Below are 15836 nucleotides of genomic sequence, written 5' to 3' on the forward strand. Positions count from 1 at the left end.
CAAATAAGCGCATAATTCATATGTTTGTGAGAATGAAATTATCTAAGATGAACTTTTTAAATATAACCATCGATCTTAAGTGTATATGTCAGAAGATTCAATGTAACTTTTTAGTGAGTTTTTGTACATACAGGCACGTTCATCTTAAATAATTTTCCAGTGTAATATTTTTTATAATTTTATGTTTTAACTCTATGTTCTGCTAGACACAAGAGATGGATTTCTATAAGCGACCGAAGTATCGTTAGACCTCTTAGTTAAATATGTACCTATTTATTTTGAAGTAAATTCCAGTTCCTACATATATAATAATTCTGGTACATTAATTCTAGTAAAACTTAGTCGATTTTGAGAACAGGTAATATAGAGGATATTGTGTCTATACACATTTGGGGTACTTTTTGCGATGTCACGTTTGACAGTCGTAAATGCCCCCCTAAAAACTCAGTGCAAACGCTCTCTCACACTAATGATGTAATGAATCCCTCCTAAGATCTCTGGTCTAAAGACACTTCGGTCAATAACGTTGGCATTGTAACGCAGGAGGCTAAATGGGGCTACCGACGTACGATGGGCGCCATGTTCGCGTACAGCCAGCAGCCCGATCGCATGCTGATGTCGTACAATTGCCAGGTGCAGCCGTGTGCGCGCGCCGGCACCGCCCGACCTGTTTCCAGGATGAGCCTTATACAGTGCATCAGGTGAGCTCTATGTTTTTTTAAAGACTTTTTAACGTTTGTCTTGGTTAACCCCTTGAGTTCCAGGAGTTTACAAAGTCAAAAACCTCTAAGTCCCAGGTCTTTTTATACATTTTGTATGAAATCGCGTGTGCGATATCGCGTTACGGCTCAGCCACGACATTGCGCGACTGGTGACGGCGGTGGCGGCAACCGTAGGTGGGAACGAAAGGTCCGATCGCTGTGTCTCGCTCCAACCTATGGTTGCCGCCGCTATCGTCAGTCGCACAATGTCGTGGCCGAGCCGTTAGAGGTAACTTTTATCCCAACGCAATATCACGTGCGTGGGACTCTACATAGAGGTTAAGGCTCATTTCTAACTTTTTTTGTCCCATCACCAAACGAAGTTTTGTTTAAGACTTGTTCATAACTTGTTGTTTTAAGACTCATTTCTACCTTTTTCTGATAGTTATATCGCCAAACGTTTACGTGTCCGAAAGCCTCTTCCATTATTTATTTATAGTTTGTGAATGTGTAAGAAAGAAATATTCACAGCTTGATGTTTGTTCTGTCCTTTTTTGCCATGCGTTTGCCACAAGTTTTTTTATAAAACCTAAAGTCACTGAAACTCGCTTCTTAACGTTTGAGTTCTGGTATGACGCATCACCAAACATTTACAGTGTTAATACGCTCTACAGGGCCGACTACCGAATGTCTGTACATTGGTTAGACTCACTCTGCCTAATGTTAATGTTTGTTGTTTTTCTTCCCAAACACTAAATAACAAACGGTTCTTTCTTATTCCAAGACCTAAATCATTTTCTGTTGGACCAACTTTTCACGTTAAGATTTTTGTGGGCCTCGCTTCCCAAAGTTGGCGTCTCTAAGAACAGTAAAAACCCATCCCATCTCACATAATACATATAAATCCCCCGAGTGTTATGTATAATTTTCATTCTATTTATTTGAAAACAATACAAGGTAAATATTACACGCTAGAAACACAGATAAGTAAATTACAAAAAAACATAATAAAAAATATATAAACATATTTATTTCAAGAAATAGGTAAGTACAGAAATTGCAAACAGTAAATCTAAATTACAAAATCAGATAATTAATTACAATTTTTGAATGAAGTCAGAAAGAGTCAAGCGGTATTGCATTTATTCAAGTTCGTTGCTACTATTATGTGCTGATAATACCGAATATAGTAGCGACTACCGACATTTGAGTTAAATAAATTTCTAAAATTTCGTAACATTTATTAACGTTTGCGTTATTGTAGGAATTATCTGGCGTCGCTTGCATTTTTCCAAGATAATTTTAAAGCCAGTCCCAATAACTGTTATCTAGATTCCATTCCAACCATATAAGACAAATAAGAGTAACACGGTTTTATTTGATAACACAAAGTTCTTCCAGTTCATCTTTTATCTTATTGTTTTCGGGGGCCCTTGCGGATACACTTCGGTTCCACACTTCGAACTTTGGTTCCAGATATCCTGCTCCAAAGCCCTTCACTCTTTGACTGGCGAGGGCGTGATATTCACACATAGGTGTTTTACTGTCTCTTCCTCTTCGCCACACATACGACAATCGGTATATATTGTCAGAGTGTCCCATCTTGGCCAGAATTCCTTTGACAGTGACAGATCATGCTGTAACAAATAATATGTTTTTTTCGCTATCCGCATTTGACTTTGTGTAGGTACTCGTTTCGGCGTCAAAAACTAACTCAGTAATCTCAGTATAATTTTCCTATCTGTATGCAGATAAAATACACTTACGAGATAGTGCACTATTGATTAGCTTCTGAATTGCGCTTTTTGAGATGCTCTCACTTGATAACGTGACATGTTTATCTAATTTATTACGTCCCAAACGACGCAATAAGTTACGAGATATCTCGAATACCTGCGGTTAGATAAAATTTGATTCTTGGCTTGATTTTAAACTTAGCGAGGTGGAATTGCGAGTACTAATTCAAACGGACCAGGTAGCATTTGATAAATGTTTTGAAAAAAAATACAAAGTTTGATGTTTGATTATTTGAAAACATATTGAGTGTGATTTTATTTTATTTAAAATCATTTTTTAAGAAATCATTTATTTACATACAATATATACATACACAGTGCTACTAAACGAAATTAATAACAGCTTAAATCTAAAATAGGTCCCTGAGGCATTGTACCAAGGATGCTGTCGGCATTTCCTCGCTGTATCGCAATGCTGTCACCAGTTTTATTTTTAATTGCGACCTACCTATACTATCCATCATAACACAATTATATATGATACATGATCGTTTTTAAAAGGGTATTCTAGGTTTGGCGTTGATTGATGTTGGCCGGTGGCCATCGAATGTTTTGGTCACCACTCTTGATCTGCGTGGGAAATTCCGATTTTATATCGAATCGATATACTTCTTATATATAGAACAGGGTTCGTTTGATCATGTTTTGCACTTATATGACGTCGGTGGGTGAAATGCACAAGAAATGTACTTATTAGCTTTGTGGTCAATCAAAATTATTTCAGGGAGAAAACAATATTAATATATGCTAACGAACCTGATACAATTTTTTCAATTTACTCGTAGTGTTGAAACAAATCTATTCACCTACTTTATTTCTGAATGTGTTAAAGTTCTTTTAATTTTTTTAAAGTAATATTATACTGCAAAAACTGCAACACGGGCAGATCTGTGCTTTATTTTATGAGGCATTAAAATCATACGTTACAGGTGCCAATTTTGTAGAATGCCAATTTCATGCGTAATGAAAGTAGAAGAAATAAATAATTCACTTCAGCCAATATTTACCTATGCGATGTCATGGTTCTCATAGATGTTATACACGTCGGAAGCCGGTGTTGCTCGAATATGTTATCATCCATGTAGCCCAGTAATTTCATTCTAACAAATTTCAATAAAAAAATGCAAGTTTATTGTGTAATTGCAATTCGCCTGCAGAAGCATAAAAATCCCAGAGTGACGTTAAAATAAAAATCATGATGCAAAGGCAAAATCTTGCAACTTATCAAAATGCTTACATTTTTCAATCTAAACAACAATCCATCGATCAAACAAATAACAGGATATTACCGGTTTCAACCGGTAAAGTTATCGTGTATGCGCTAATAGATAACAAATTAAATGCTCCCACCGATCGTCACGAGTGGTAGCCGTGTTAGATTCGCACATGTGCTAGCCGTGCATGATGTGGATTTGATAGATTATCCTTCCTTTACGCCCTGCGTAGTTTTCACCAAAGAGCTAGAATCGGGATAACCGGACTGTAATTCAACAGTATTCCCATCAATGGAAAGTGTACACTGACTAAGTAGTATATGCATTTAAGCTATTCTAAGATCTGTCCTTTAGTAGCGCTTATCAATCATTAGCATCACAATTAGGGATGTACCTATAATGTTTGTGTCCTTGCAGTATAAAACGTTAATTCCTCCAGCCCGTTAGGGTGCTTGCTTTAAATAGCGCTTGATTGTCTACCCAGGCCTCCTCAAACATTTATCTAAACTAGACCAGATCAGTCATGTTTATCGTGAACATTATGACGGCCGTACTCGCATGACCCCCGTTTATTTTTAAGTCAAATGTCGGTAACCGTATCACGAATCTGGATGGAAACAATCAAGCGCCGGCAGACGTAGGTACATCGATATCTACTGAACCGGCCGGTTATGCTGAACTTTAGCGTGGAAAGTTGGGGGTTGAACCCGATAAGCTAATCTATTGACGTCAAAAATTATGACCTGTCTGTTTACTTGAGAAAATATTATGGGATAATAGTTATTAGGTACTTAATTCGACCTGGTCCAACGATAAGTTTAAGGCAACTCACAGCTGGAGCATAGTAGATATAGGTGTAGGCTTGACCACACGGAAACAAATATTAGGGCTCATCTCACTTACTGATAATGTGCGACAGACATAATGTCGCACTAATCTGTGTCTATAAACAAAATCTTACCGGGACTTGAACCAGGAGTCATAGAATTCGCAGATCAACAATCACCAAGAGCATCGTCGTCGTATACTTATGACAGTTTACTTTTTCCAGACACATTGTCCAAACTGAGGGCACAAAGGCGTTGTTCAAGGGCTTAGGGCCTAACATTGTGGGCGTGGCGCCGTCCAGGGCTATATACTTCTGCACATATTCACAAGCCAAGGCTATATTGAACCAGAACATAGCCCCCGACACACCCATAGTGCATCTATCGGCCGCTAGCGCTGCAGGTAAATAAATTACGTGTTAACCTTTTTCTTGAGTTCGGTTCGTTTGAACCTTTTGTGAAAAAATGTAGTACCTGCAAGAAAAGACACCGAAAATATTTATCTGATGAAAAAGATAGTTGTGATTCACTTGATGTGATGTAACGACCCCTTTGGCTCATTTCGCAGTGTTCACTTAAAAGACCCCAAACAAAAGATTGTTTGGGGGTCTTTTCCGTGGTCTTTCAAATAGCTTTCCAATCTAGTAGCACGTAGCACGTAGTGCGTTAGCACTTTCGCGGCCTCACACCTCGGCCGAACTGTGCGGGCGGCTGGTGCCGCCGCGGATTTTGCCGCGGCCAAGAAGCTGGAGAAATATGCGAACCTGGCCGGAAATTATTATTTTGTGCCCCTTGCGTTTGAGACAACCGGGTGCTGGGGGTCGGAGGCTACTGCCTTTATTAGGGAAGTGGGACGTCGAATGAGGGAGAAGGGATCTGACGCCCGCGCGGGTTCGTACCTGGTGCAAAGGTTGTCCATCGCCATTCAACGCGGTAACGCGGCTAGTGTGATGGGTACCTTTGCGCCAGGGACAACTCGGGGGGGACTTTTTGACTAAAGCTAGTCTTAAGTTTTAGTTTTAGTTTTTTTTTTATATATATATATTGTTGTATTGACGATTATTGAATAAAATATTTACTTATTCTAAGGATCTAGTAGATGGTGTGTAGTGGATCCACGAGAAAATAAATGAGCAAATTACTTGCTTGTAAGTATGTTACTATACCACTTCCCACTGCGATTTGACTCGTCGGTTCCTAACTTCCTAGCTGTGTGGCTTACCACTATAAAAGGCCCCCAATACTGCATAACTTTTATGATTTATATATGTACTTACATATTGCTCAAACAAACGCACTTTAGCGCCTAGTCTTGTCAAATTTATACACAATAATGTATAATGTGTGAGTTTATACGATATTTGCTCATGGCACCAAAATAACCTTTCCAATTTCACTTTCGATATATTTGCGCAAACCTGTTTCCTACACATGAACTTAAATGTTTCAGGTTTCGTGTCATGCACAATGACCAATCCGATATGGTTCGTAAAAACGAGGCTGCAACTGGACGGAGAGAACGTGACTGCTGTACAATGTATAAAAAGGATATATGCTAAATCGGTAAGATACCTTTCAAAATACACCTTTATGTGAATGATAGTAAAGTTCTGATTCGGTTGTGTATGACGTCGCTCGTCAGTCTTCAAAGGGACATGAATCTTATACCTTTACGAGCAATTCTTGTATCTAGTTTAGTTTATTGATCTCTCAATACAATTTTCATAGTTAATGTAATCGAATACAGAAGCAATTACTTATCGTATAGCGATCGTCAGGATACAAAACAAAGCAAATAATTAAATTACAATTGATATTATAGTTGAAAAGTAGTTATATATATATTTATTTATATATTTCGGGCTTCTCGGAAACGGCTCTAATGATATCGATGAAATTTGCTATTTGGGGGTTTTTGGGGGCGAAAAATCGATCTAGCTAGGTCTTATCTCTAGGAAAACGCGCATTTTTGAGTTTTTATATGTTTTCCAAACAAAGCTCGGTCTTCCAGGTATTATTTTTGAGCGTACATTATTTATTATGCTGGCTCTGTTAATAAAGCAGCAGCTAGACAGATAGCTTGATTATGAATAGGTACTTACATTCTGAAATATTGACAGACAAGAAGATTTAAACTTGTTTTAAATATTTCAAAGAGCGTTGTTAATGATATCCACGTGTCTCAATCATTCGGCCAATACCACATGCAAATCAGTATTATTAAGATTATCAATCGATGAATGACTAAGTATTTAGCCACATGGTTGGTTGTTTACTTCTTTTAAAACCTTAAAAGAACAAATTTCAGAGCGTTTTTAGACCAATGTGTTTTAGATATATGTTGTACTTTTATTCATAATATTGTTTACAATATGCTTACCAGTGTTGGCCGAACGTCATTTGCAACTGACCATTAACCAGTACAAATTGAACCGTAAACGGTAACGGACGGTTACAGTTGACGGTTCAATTTGTACTGGTTAATGGTCAAGAATATTCAATTGCATTAACGTTTCGGCCAACACTGACGCTTACATTGTTACGCCATAGGTACGCTTAAATAAATACTCAAAATATTGTGTTATGAAAACCATAATAGGTAAGCTTGCATTGGATCAGCGAAATGTTGTTGATACGAAGTCACTGTATAAGTACCTTAATGTTTCGCTCATTCAGGTATACTATAGATACCTATAGATTGCATTTATTAGATTACTTGTTATCTATTCTGCAATTTTTCTTTCCCGCTACATTTTGTTATCTGCTAGTAATTTCGTCATTGTTTTTAATGTACACATTCGCACGCGGCCGAAGCATGCGCTCAGATTGTTGATCGCAAAAATGTGGAAAGCTTTCGTTATCTATATGGAGATATAGTAGCGTGGGTCAAATATACAATAATAATAATAATAGCTAAACAATAGAAACATCCTGTATGTTGTAACAAAATAACGTCATAGCGTTTACACTAACAGCGTTAGCGTTTACATTAATTGAGACAATGACAAGACTAGGTTGATCCGCTCGTATAGGAATTTCAAAGTTCGCTCAAAACAAAACCCCTAAAACGTTCCCTCAGAAAACTTTCCTTTAAAAATATATTTCGATTCAGATTTGTTTCGACAAAAAGTTTACTCTATAATGAGCTCTATCCTCCTGACGACCTGCGTCCCACACGCAGTACATGGGCCTCAATTAAGTTGCGACCCTTTATCAGTTTGACAGAGTTCAATTTAAGCTGGCAAATTTTAAAACACTATCGTCTGAAGGCTATATAGGTAATTACGAGTACTTATTAATAAGTTAGTATATTAATTACCTTCTTAACCATATCGTTAATCTGTACCTTATATTACAGGGTATAAAAGGCTTCTACAAAGGCATAACGGCATCCTACATGGGCATAAGCGAGACCGTAGTCCACTTTGTCTTGTACGAGGGTGTGAAGGCACGGTTAATGGCGGCCCGAGCGCAAGACGGTGTACCGAGCGACGCTCGGACCCCGCGAGACTTCTTAGAATTCATGGCAGCGGGCGCCTTCTCCAAGACAGTCGCTTCTTGCATCGCGTATCCACATGGTAAGACGACACATTATTTCTTCGTTCTAACGGTTCTAGCACAAGATGGCGTGCCGAGCGACACTCGTTCCCCGCGAGAGTTCTTAGAATTCATGGCAGCGGGCGGCCGGGCGCCTTGTCCAAGGCGGTCGTTATTGCATCGCGTTACTTCGCTAGACAGCACATCACTTCGCTTGCGCTGTGCCCCACCCTCCGAAGTCTTCGGCGTCCTCATACAAAGAGTCGGGCTTATCCCGACGTACGGGGCGCGCTGCAATGTCGGCCGCCTTCGGCGCCTTCATACCAAAGGAGTCCAGATTACTTACTGACCGCGCCCAGCATCTGCATGCAGCGAGGTCTTTATTCCGGTTCATATCGGATAACAGTTTTTAAGCCTGTTTATGAGATTTGCCACTAGTTGTTCGTCATCATCACTTCGTCCGCAATTGCACAGGCAAAACCCTCGGTTTCTCCGAAGAGGTCCCCGAATCGTAACCAGTTCACCGACGCGAGCAGGTCCACATCGGGTCCCGTGAGGGCCTTGTAGAACCGCCCGTGTAGCGCCTTACTCTCCCATGCCGCCTTGCGATCCGCAGTACTTAGTACCACAGGTTTGCGCCAGTTCTCGTTTGCCAAGGAGAGCTCGGTTAGCTCTGTTTTCTTCAGGTGGGTCATGCTATAGCCATATTTAGCTGTAAAACAAATGACCCGATGTGTTCTGGACTTCTGTTTTCGGATATTCTCAGAAAATGTTACTGCGATGTACGACAAAATGTATGAAAATGGTATTGAAGACAAACTGAGACATATTTTCTGCGAACGGAAAGTAGTAGCATTTCGAGCAATGTAAATGAGTTCAAATTAATTCAGTGTGCTCATGATAAACTGATTAAACAGTTGAATAAGGTTTCTTTTAATCCCTTTGAGTTATCTAGCTTTATCGTCATCTAGGTCATTCGGAACTAGAACGACACGAATCATGAATAATAAATTGGAAAATTGCTTGTCTGAGAAAATTGATGATTTAAAAATGTATTATTATCGATTTCTCAATGTAAGACTTTATTTCCATGTTTCTAAGGTTGAAAATTGATATTACACAGATGTATCTAATCTTCAGACTAGGGGTTCATCGACTATCAAATATGTCACCTTATCTCGTCTGCTGTGCAGATAAGTGATTGTGCAGGTGAAATAAGGCAAGTGGGGTGTCTCGACGCAATAACGAGTATGATGGATCAGTCTGATGACATAAATAGGTATATGATTGAAACATAGAAGCAAAGACATATGTAACTTCGTATAAGACGAATAAAGTCTAAGGAAAAAACGTGCCTCGGAATTCAAGTAAAAGTCATTCTCGAATAGATGCCGCACACACCTTTAGCCTATCCTCGGCTAGATGGCGTGGCGACACCGTTTCATATTTAACAATTTTAACACATAGATATCAGTGAATGAACATGGATCAAAATGATATAAAAATAATAAAATCATTTATCCATATATATACATTTTTTGATAACTTTGTACGTTTTCATTTTGAGTTTTAGTCGCGTGTCAATAGATGGCAGTAAATTTACAGTGACTACAAAATTTACAATGACAGGACCCCTCTATACTATCTATTCTTTTTGATAGAAGGTAGCATCCTATAGACACATCTATAGGATGCTACCTTCTATGTTTATTCCTTTTCTATGTTTGTTTGTCCCTCACAATGAGGGACAAAACATACGCAATGCGTCAATATTAAAAACACGTTTTAACATTCCTGACAATATACCAAAAATAATCTACGTAATTCGGTCCGGTTATTTGTTGCCCACCATAAACCATACTAAATTTATGGTGGGGAACAAAAAAAAAAGTGAGACAAGGACAAGCAATAATACCGCTTTCTCTGCTACTCCTACTAAAAGTTCTATAAGTGTATCTCGTTCGGTCATTTGGCCCCTCCCCCGTTTCCTCTCTAAATTATTGTACCTCTATGGATTGAAATAAATCTAGACAAGTGCGAGCCGGACTCGCCCACCGAGGGTTCCGTACTTTTTAGTATTTGTTGTTATAGCGGCAACAGAAATATATCATCTGTGAAAATTTCAATTGTGACGGTTCATGAGATACAGCCTGGTGACAGACAGACGGTGCAGTCTATTGTAGGTAGGCGGAACGGGGAGCCGTGACGTATGTGTGTGACGTCACGTGTCGTCAACCGGTCTTCGTATGAGTACTTATGTTGCGCCAACAGCGGATATTTGACAGCAGCATGTTTTGTTTGTGCAGAGGTGGCGCGGACACGGCTGCGGGAGGAGGGCGACAAGTACCGCAAGTTCTGGCAAACGCTGCACACTGTGTGGATGGAGGAGGGCTATCGTGGCGTCTATAGGTAACTTACATTCTCTTTTACTTCATTTTTATTTTCTTTATTTAGGGTTACCAACAGATAATACATCTTAAATGCTCTTAAATCTACATATATAACAATCATGACTGAAGCTTATCTAATTATAGGTAACCACAAGTGGTAATTGCGAATTTTATGCACTCTGTATTCAATTTTATTTGACCCAGCTGCACCCAGTTATCTCAGTGCCCTGTTTATCAAAAGCTTGTAACTTGTAATACAAGTGGAAGTCCCTTTCTAACAAAAGCTGTCAAAAAGGGACTTCCACTTGTATTACAAGTTACAAGCTTTTGATAGTGGAAGTCCCTTTCTAACAAAAGCTGTCAAAAAGGGACTTCCACTTGTATTACAAGTTACAAGCTTTTGATAAACAGGGCACAGGTCTACATTTGAGTTTATAACAGCCCGTCCTGGTTGTGATCTTCGTGCCTCTCGTACTCTGATGCTGGCTGTCCTCATCGGACTGGATTCTTGTCCAACTCATTCACCTGCCAAGCAATTCGTCTGTGGAATGCTCTCCCTCCTGCATATCAGACAAGCTCAGAGCAAGCTTACATTCAAAAACAAGTTGCGTAAGCACTTATTTACAATCCTGCACCAAACTGTCTCTGTTTAGCCCAATGGTTGACTGGTAGAGAATGCCTCAAGGCGTTAACTCCGCCATTTGTACTATTTTTGTCTAAATTTGTGCAATAAAGTTTAATTAAATAAATGTCTTGTAGGTACCATCGAACGTAGTTCATATCATAGGTACCATTATGTCATATTGTCCTGGCCGGTTTCGACCACGCCGACTGTTTAGTAGTGATTAACGAGAGCGACGTTCGTGAGCTCTCAGGTGGCTGCCATAACCGATTTTAGCAGCAAATGTACGGCCACATTCACTGCAGGTCAGCACCCCTCCTAAGGATTGTATTTGATGACTGCATACATTTTGACGACCACAGTCTGGCCTAGTGGGTAGTGACCCTGCCTATGAAGCCGATGGTCCCGGGTTCGAATCCTGGTAAGGGCATTTATTTGTATGATGATACAATTTGTTCCTGAGTCATAGTTGTTTTCTATGTATTTAAGTATTTATTTATATTATATATATCGTTGTCCGAGTACCCACAACACAAGCCTTCTTGAGATTACTGTGGGGCTAGTCAATTTGTGTAAAAATGTCCTATAATATTTATTTATTTATATTATTATTATTTATTATACATGTAAATTAACTATGCGGTTGAGGTGGTCAAAATGATTTTTGCACACTCGTTATAAAGTTATAAAGCTGTTCAAATCATTTTCAATACCTCACCTTCTGCTGCGGCGGTAGCACGGTCACATTTTTATCGCTTGTCACCATGCCTGTCACGTTCTAACAAGTATGTAAGTGCGAAAGAGACGCGCATAGTGACAGGCGATAAAAATGGAACCGTGCTGCGCCCGCTGTTGACTATAACATGTATAGGTATACTTTCTTGTGTGATGGCCGCCTGTAAACTCGTGTTTTATATGTGCAATTAGGGCTCTACAACAAACAAAAATTTATGTTAAAGTTCTACACACGCGCGCTTCATTGTACAACATATTACTTACTGCAGGTACTGTACATTTTACTACGTTAAACCACATTGAAAAATATTGCTTTTTATTTCATATATTTGTTTTGTCTACAGGGGCCTCGGCACACAACTCGTCCGCCAGATCCCCAACACAGCGATCATGATGTCCACATACGAAGCCGTGGTGTACCTACTCACGACTCATTTCAACAGTTCCTTCTACGAGAACACTTAGCTTAACCCGTCCGAGATTACGTGTCGACATTAGTCTAGGTTGCTCAGGAGTTTAACCATGGAATCATAAGCTGGATTTTGAAGGATTTTTAGTAAAAATGCCGGTGTACCAAAAACATGGCTAGCACTGGTTAAATTGATCGCATTAACACCTATTACCCGTTTACTTTTAAATCATATAAAATTGGGTAGTGTTTCTTGCTCATAATAGTTAGTGTGGTTATTGGCTAGCCCCGTGCCGCCCAATGTACATTAGGATGTACACTCATTTTCGATGGAATGTCAACGTTAGTTAAAAACACAGTAGGTAGCATTTTATTTGTCTCGTAAAATTTTCGAACAAATGAATTTCAACCTAATTGCAAATACAACAAGATTCTAACTTCCTTGGCTTGATTCTAATTTTGTATGGAGGGCGGCATGAGGCTAGACCTGAGTGTGATTCAACATTCTTACTAAGTCTTTACAAAAACCTGGCGTTTAGTTCTGTTATAGACAGAAGATCATGTCCTACATTTCTGGTTAAATGTAGGAATCTTATATAACATCAGAATGTTCTAATGATTCCTATGTGGGCCTAAGTACACCTCATGAATAGAAAACACATCTTATTCCTTATAGAACATTTATAAGGTTTAGAAGTATTAGTAACCGGAGCTTACGTAATAAGGAATCTTTAGTAATTTGTGTTATTAGTATCGGCTTCACAGCTTGCCCTTGATACCATAATTAAAAGATTCGGAAACTGGAACTTTAACATGTAAATATATTGATAATATTTAACAGGTTCCGATTGTAATGTATCATAAAATACGGAACTGATAAATTATTGAATGGTTGTGTTACAAAGAGAAAGTATAACAATGGTTAATTGGTATAATGGCATAAAAAATTGCTAGTGCAACTTCAAAATGTAGGTATATATATGCATTATGCAACAGAGAGTGAACACAACAATGAAAGGGAAAACATTATTTTCCTTGATTATGTTTCCAAAAGAATAATTATAGTCAGTAATCTAGTCTTGTGCTTTTTTGCTGTGCCTTGATTTAGCCAAATTTGATATAAATAATTAAATATTAATTTAGTATGTAGTACGCAAAACACCGTTTTTGTGCCAAAACAGGTTCATTCCGTGTGTCAAACCACTTTTGGTTGCTTTTTATGTTGTGTATTTTTATATAAAAAATAACTACAAAAAAATCTTATTAAATATATTAAGAACGGGCCACTCACGTATTTTAAGTCGAAAAACGCTCGACATGTTTCACTCCGTACCGAGGAGTGTCATCAGGAGCCTGCGTTTACGGTGACGAACCGGCGCCGACTGCGGGCCGCAGCTCTCCGCGCCCGATGACTCGGCGCGGGCGCCGGTGGCGGCAGGGGGGCGAGAAACTACCCTCGTTTATCGCATTATTGTCAAATGATGGGTTGCACACAACACTCACTACGTCATTCGCTAATGGTTCGTCCACACTGTCCACTGACGTAGTACCCAAAACAGTTTTCCAGCTTGTAGGCACTGACCAACCACAATGACGGTTAAAATTCGGATGACGACTAGTTTCGATAGCCTCCCGTACTTTACGTACGTGACGTAATACGTGAGTGACCCATTCTTAATATATTTAATATCTCTGTGTCTCACGGAAGTTTTGTTATTAAAATTACAAAAAAATCTTAGTTAGATTTTTATGAATGATGCCTGTTTTTATACATTTTTGTTATGTATATGAAACATCCTCCCACTTACAAAACATTATTAAAGCTTCTTAATTCAGTACATAGATTCAGATTGAGATGTATGTCAATTAGTCATTTTAAATTTCATACATCAATACAAAGCTGTGTATGTTATTCATAGGTACTTTTGCCATATATTGTTTTTTTTTATAGTAATGATGTGTCAAGGTTTCACTAGAATCTGATATTTTATAATGACTAAAAATATTTCATAGCATAATCAAGGCCATTACTTGTTGTAGAAAATATAATTCTTCATGTGTACTTATCAAAATTATGTTTTGCAGCTCTTTAGGGCAAATATATTAAGTTGTAAGCTGTGATATAGAGCTTGTAAATATTAATGCACAAGATTGTAGATTCTATATTCTCAAAAGTAAGCACATCATTTGAGAAACATGTTTTTATTGTTAAGTTTAATTGTGTATAGTTTTTCATATTCAGTCTATGGCACAAGATTGTGTTATTTGTACCATTCAGGTGAGCTTTACTATTGTTAAAAAAACATGGTATTTGAAATGTAAAGCTACCTTATGAATAGTAAAGATCATGGGCAAACAGTATGATTGTTAAATATAATATTTTTAGAGGAAACATTTGGACTTAATGGACTGAGTATAAAATATTAGTAATTTTGTTTAATGAATAAATGATAAAATTAAAAAGTTGTTTCTTTATATTGACAATTTTAATTCAAATTCTTAATCATCATACAATTTTTGGGGTCGAAAAGTGCTCGAGTGGAGACCACGGATTAGCAAGCGCAGCGTAGGACGTCCACCCACAAGATGGACAGACGATCTTGTTAAGGTCGCCGGAAGACGCTGGATGCGGGTCGCTTCCAACCGGCACGTATGGAGGTCCAAGGGGGAGGCCTATGTTCAGCAGTGGACGTCTTATGGCTGAGATGATGATACAATATTACATAAATTAATTAAACAATTGGTTTCAATAATGTTCTGATAGAGAGATTTGAGATCATCACCCACACATGAGTAGAGATGGCATTGGGAGTTTCACTGGGGTATCTCAGCATAGTTGACAGTGGAAACAAATTGCCCTCGAGTGCAACTATTGGTTCGCGCCTGAACCAGATAACTGAAAGCACAATTATCAAAGCTACAACTGCTTGAAGAGCTACATGTACAGTACTCTTAACTGCGAGGCTTTTACTCATCCTGGATTGAGAGTTCTCTTTCAGTAGGTTCTCTATTTCATTAATTTTACGCTGCAGTTTATGAAATGCTGCAAATTCTTCTTTCATGGAAATGTTCTTTTGTTCATTTTTCAGTCTTTTAACCTCTGCAAAGGATGCTCTTTCTTCTACAGATGGCCTGGCAAAGCATGCTGCAATCTAAAACACAAAAATCAAAATATAGGGATCTTTGTAATCAAATATTCTAGGTAGGTTTATATTTTTGAGACAAGTGAGATGGGGTATAAGGTATAGACAAGAATCACCCGCATCACAGAATTATTGTGAATGAAGTTTAGTTCAATGTAAAGGGTACACCTTTATTACTACTACTGTACTTACTGGTTTAACAAAATGAGGTACTAATACACTAATCGTGGTCAAAACGACAAAGTATACTAGTAGAAATCCATTTATAACCTCCAACATTGTTTTGGAGTGAACTTATTACTAATTCAAGCAAAGCTCAGGTGTATTTGATAAACGATTTAGATTTTAGATAATCTATTTTGGAACAGCGTAGAAACTGCAATTTATTTTGGTAAATTTCCTTCGTAAATAAAATGACAGTGACTGGTTTCTCCATCTCATGACAGACAGGAATGAATGGAA

At 38.3% G+C, this 15836-nt stretch overlaps 2 protein-coding genes across 3 annotated transcripts in view; one reads left to right on the top strand and one right to left on the bottom strand.

Moving 5' to 3' along the window:
* Nucleotides 1-14694, top strand: part of LOC134797545 (mitochondrial carrier protein Rim2) — a 33607-nt gene extending 18913 nt beyond the window's left edge. Inside the window, exons 3-8 of one of the 2 annotated variants that reach the window (XM_063769830.1) lie at nt 634-701; nt 4763-4941; nt 5989-6101; nt 7897-8116; nt 10382-10484; nt 12167-14694. In XM_063769830.1, the coding sequence (XP_063625900.1) occupies nt 634-701; nt 4763-4941; nt 5989-6101; nt 7897-8116; nt 10382-10484; nt 12167-12287 (804 nt within the window). In that variant the 3' untranslated portion in view covers nt 12288-14694. Of the gene's footprint in view, nt 1-543; nt 702-4762; nt 4942-5988; nt 6102-7896; nt 8117-10381; nt 10485-12166 lie in introns of both variants that reach the window. The other variant, XM_063769829.1, reaches the window with a different exon arrangement.
* Nucleotides 14695-14942: 248 nt separating this feature from the next.
* On the bottom strand, nt 14943-15779 carry LOC134797244 (uncharacterized). Its single transcript, XM_063769468.1, has 2 exons — nt 15567-15779; nt 14943-15383 (listed from the first exon to the last, which is right to left on the bottom strand). Exons 1-2 carry the CDS (start codon nt 15651-15653, stop codon nt 14964-14966), a joined length of 507 nt encoding a protein of 168 aa, XP_063625538.1. The 5' UTR covers nt 15654-15779; the 3' UTR covers nt 14943-14963.
* Between the last annotated feature and the right edge of the window lie 57 nt (nt 15780-15836).

Source organism: Cydia splendana, chromosome 15 (genome assembly GCF_910591565.1).
Source record: "Cydia splendana chromosome 15, ilCydSple1.2, whole genome shotgun sequence".
NCBI lineage: Eukaryota > Metazoa > Arthropoda > Insecta > Lepidoptera > Tortricidae > Cydia > Cydia splendana.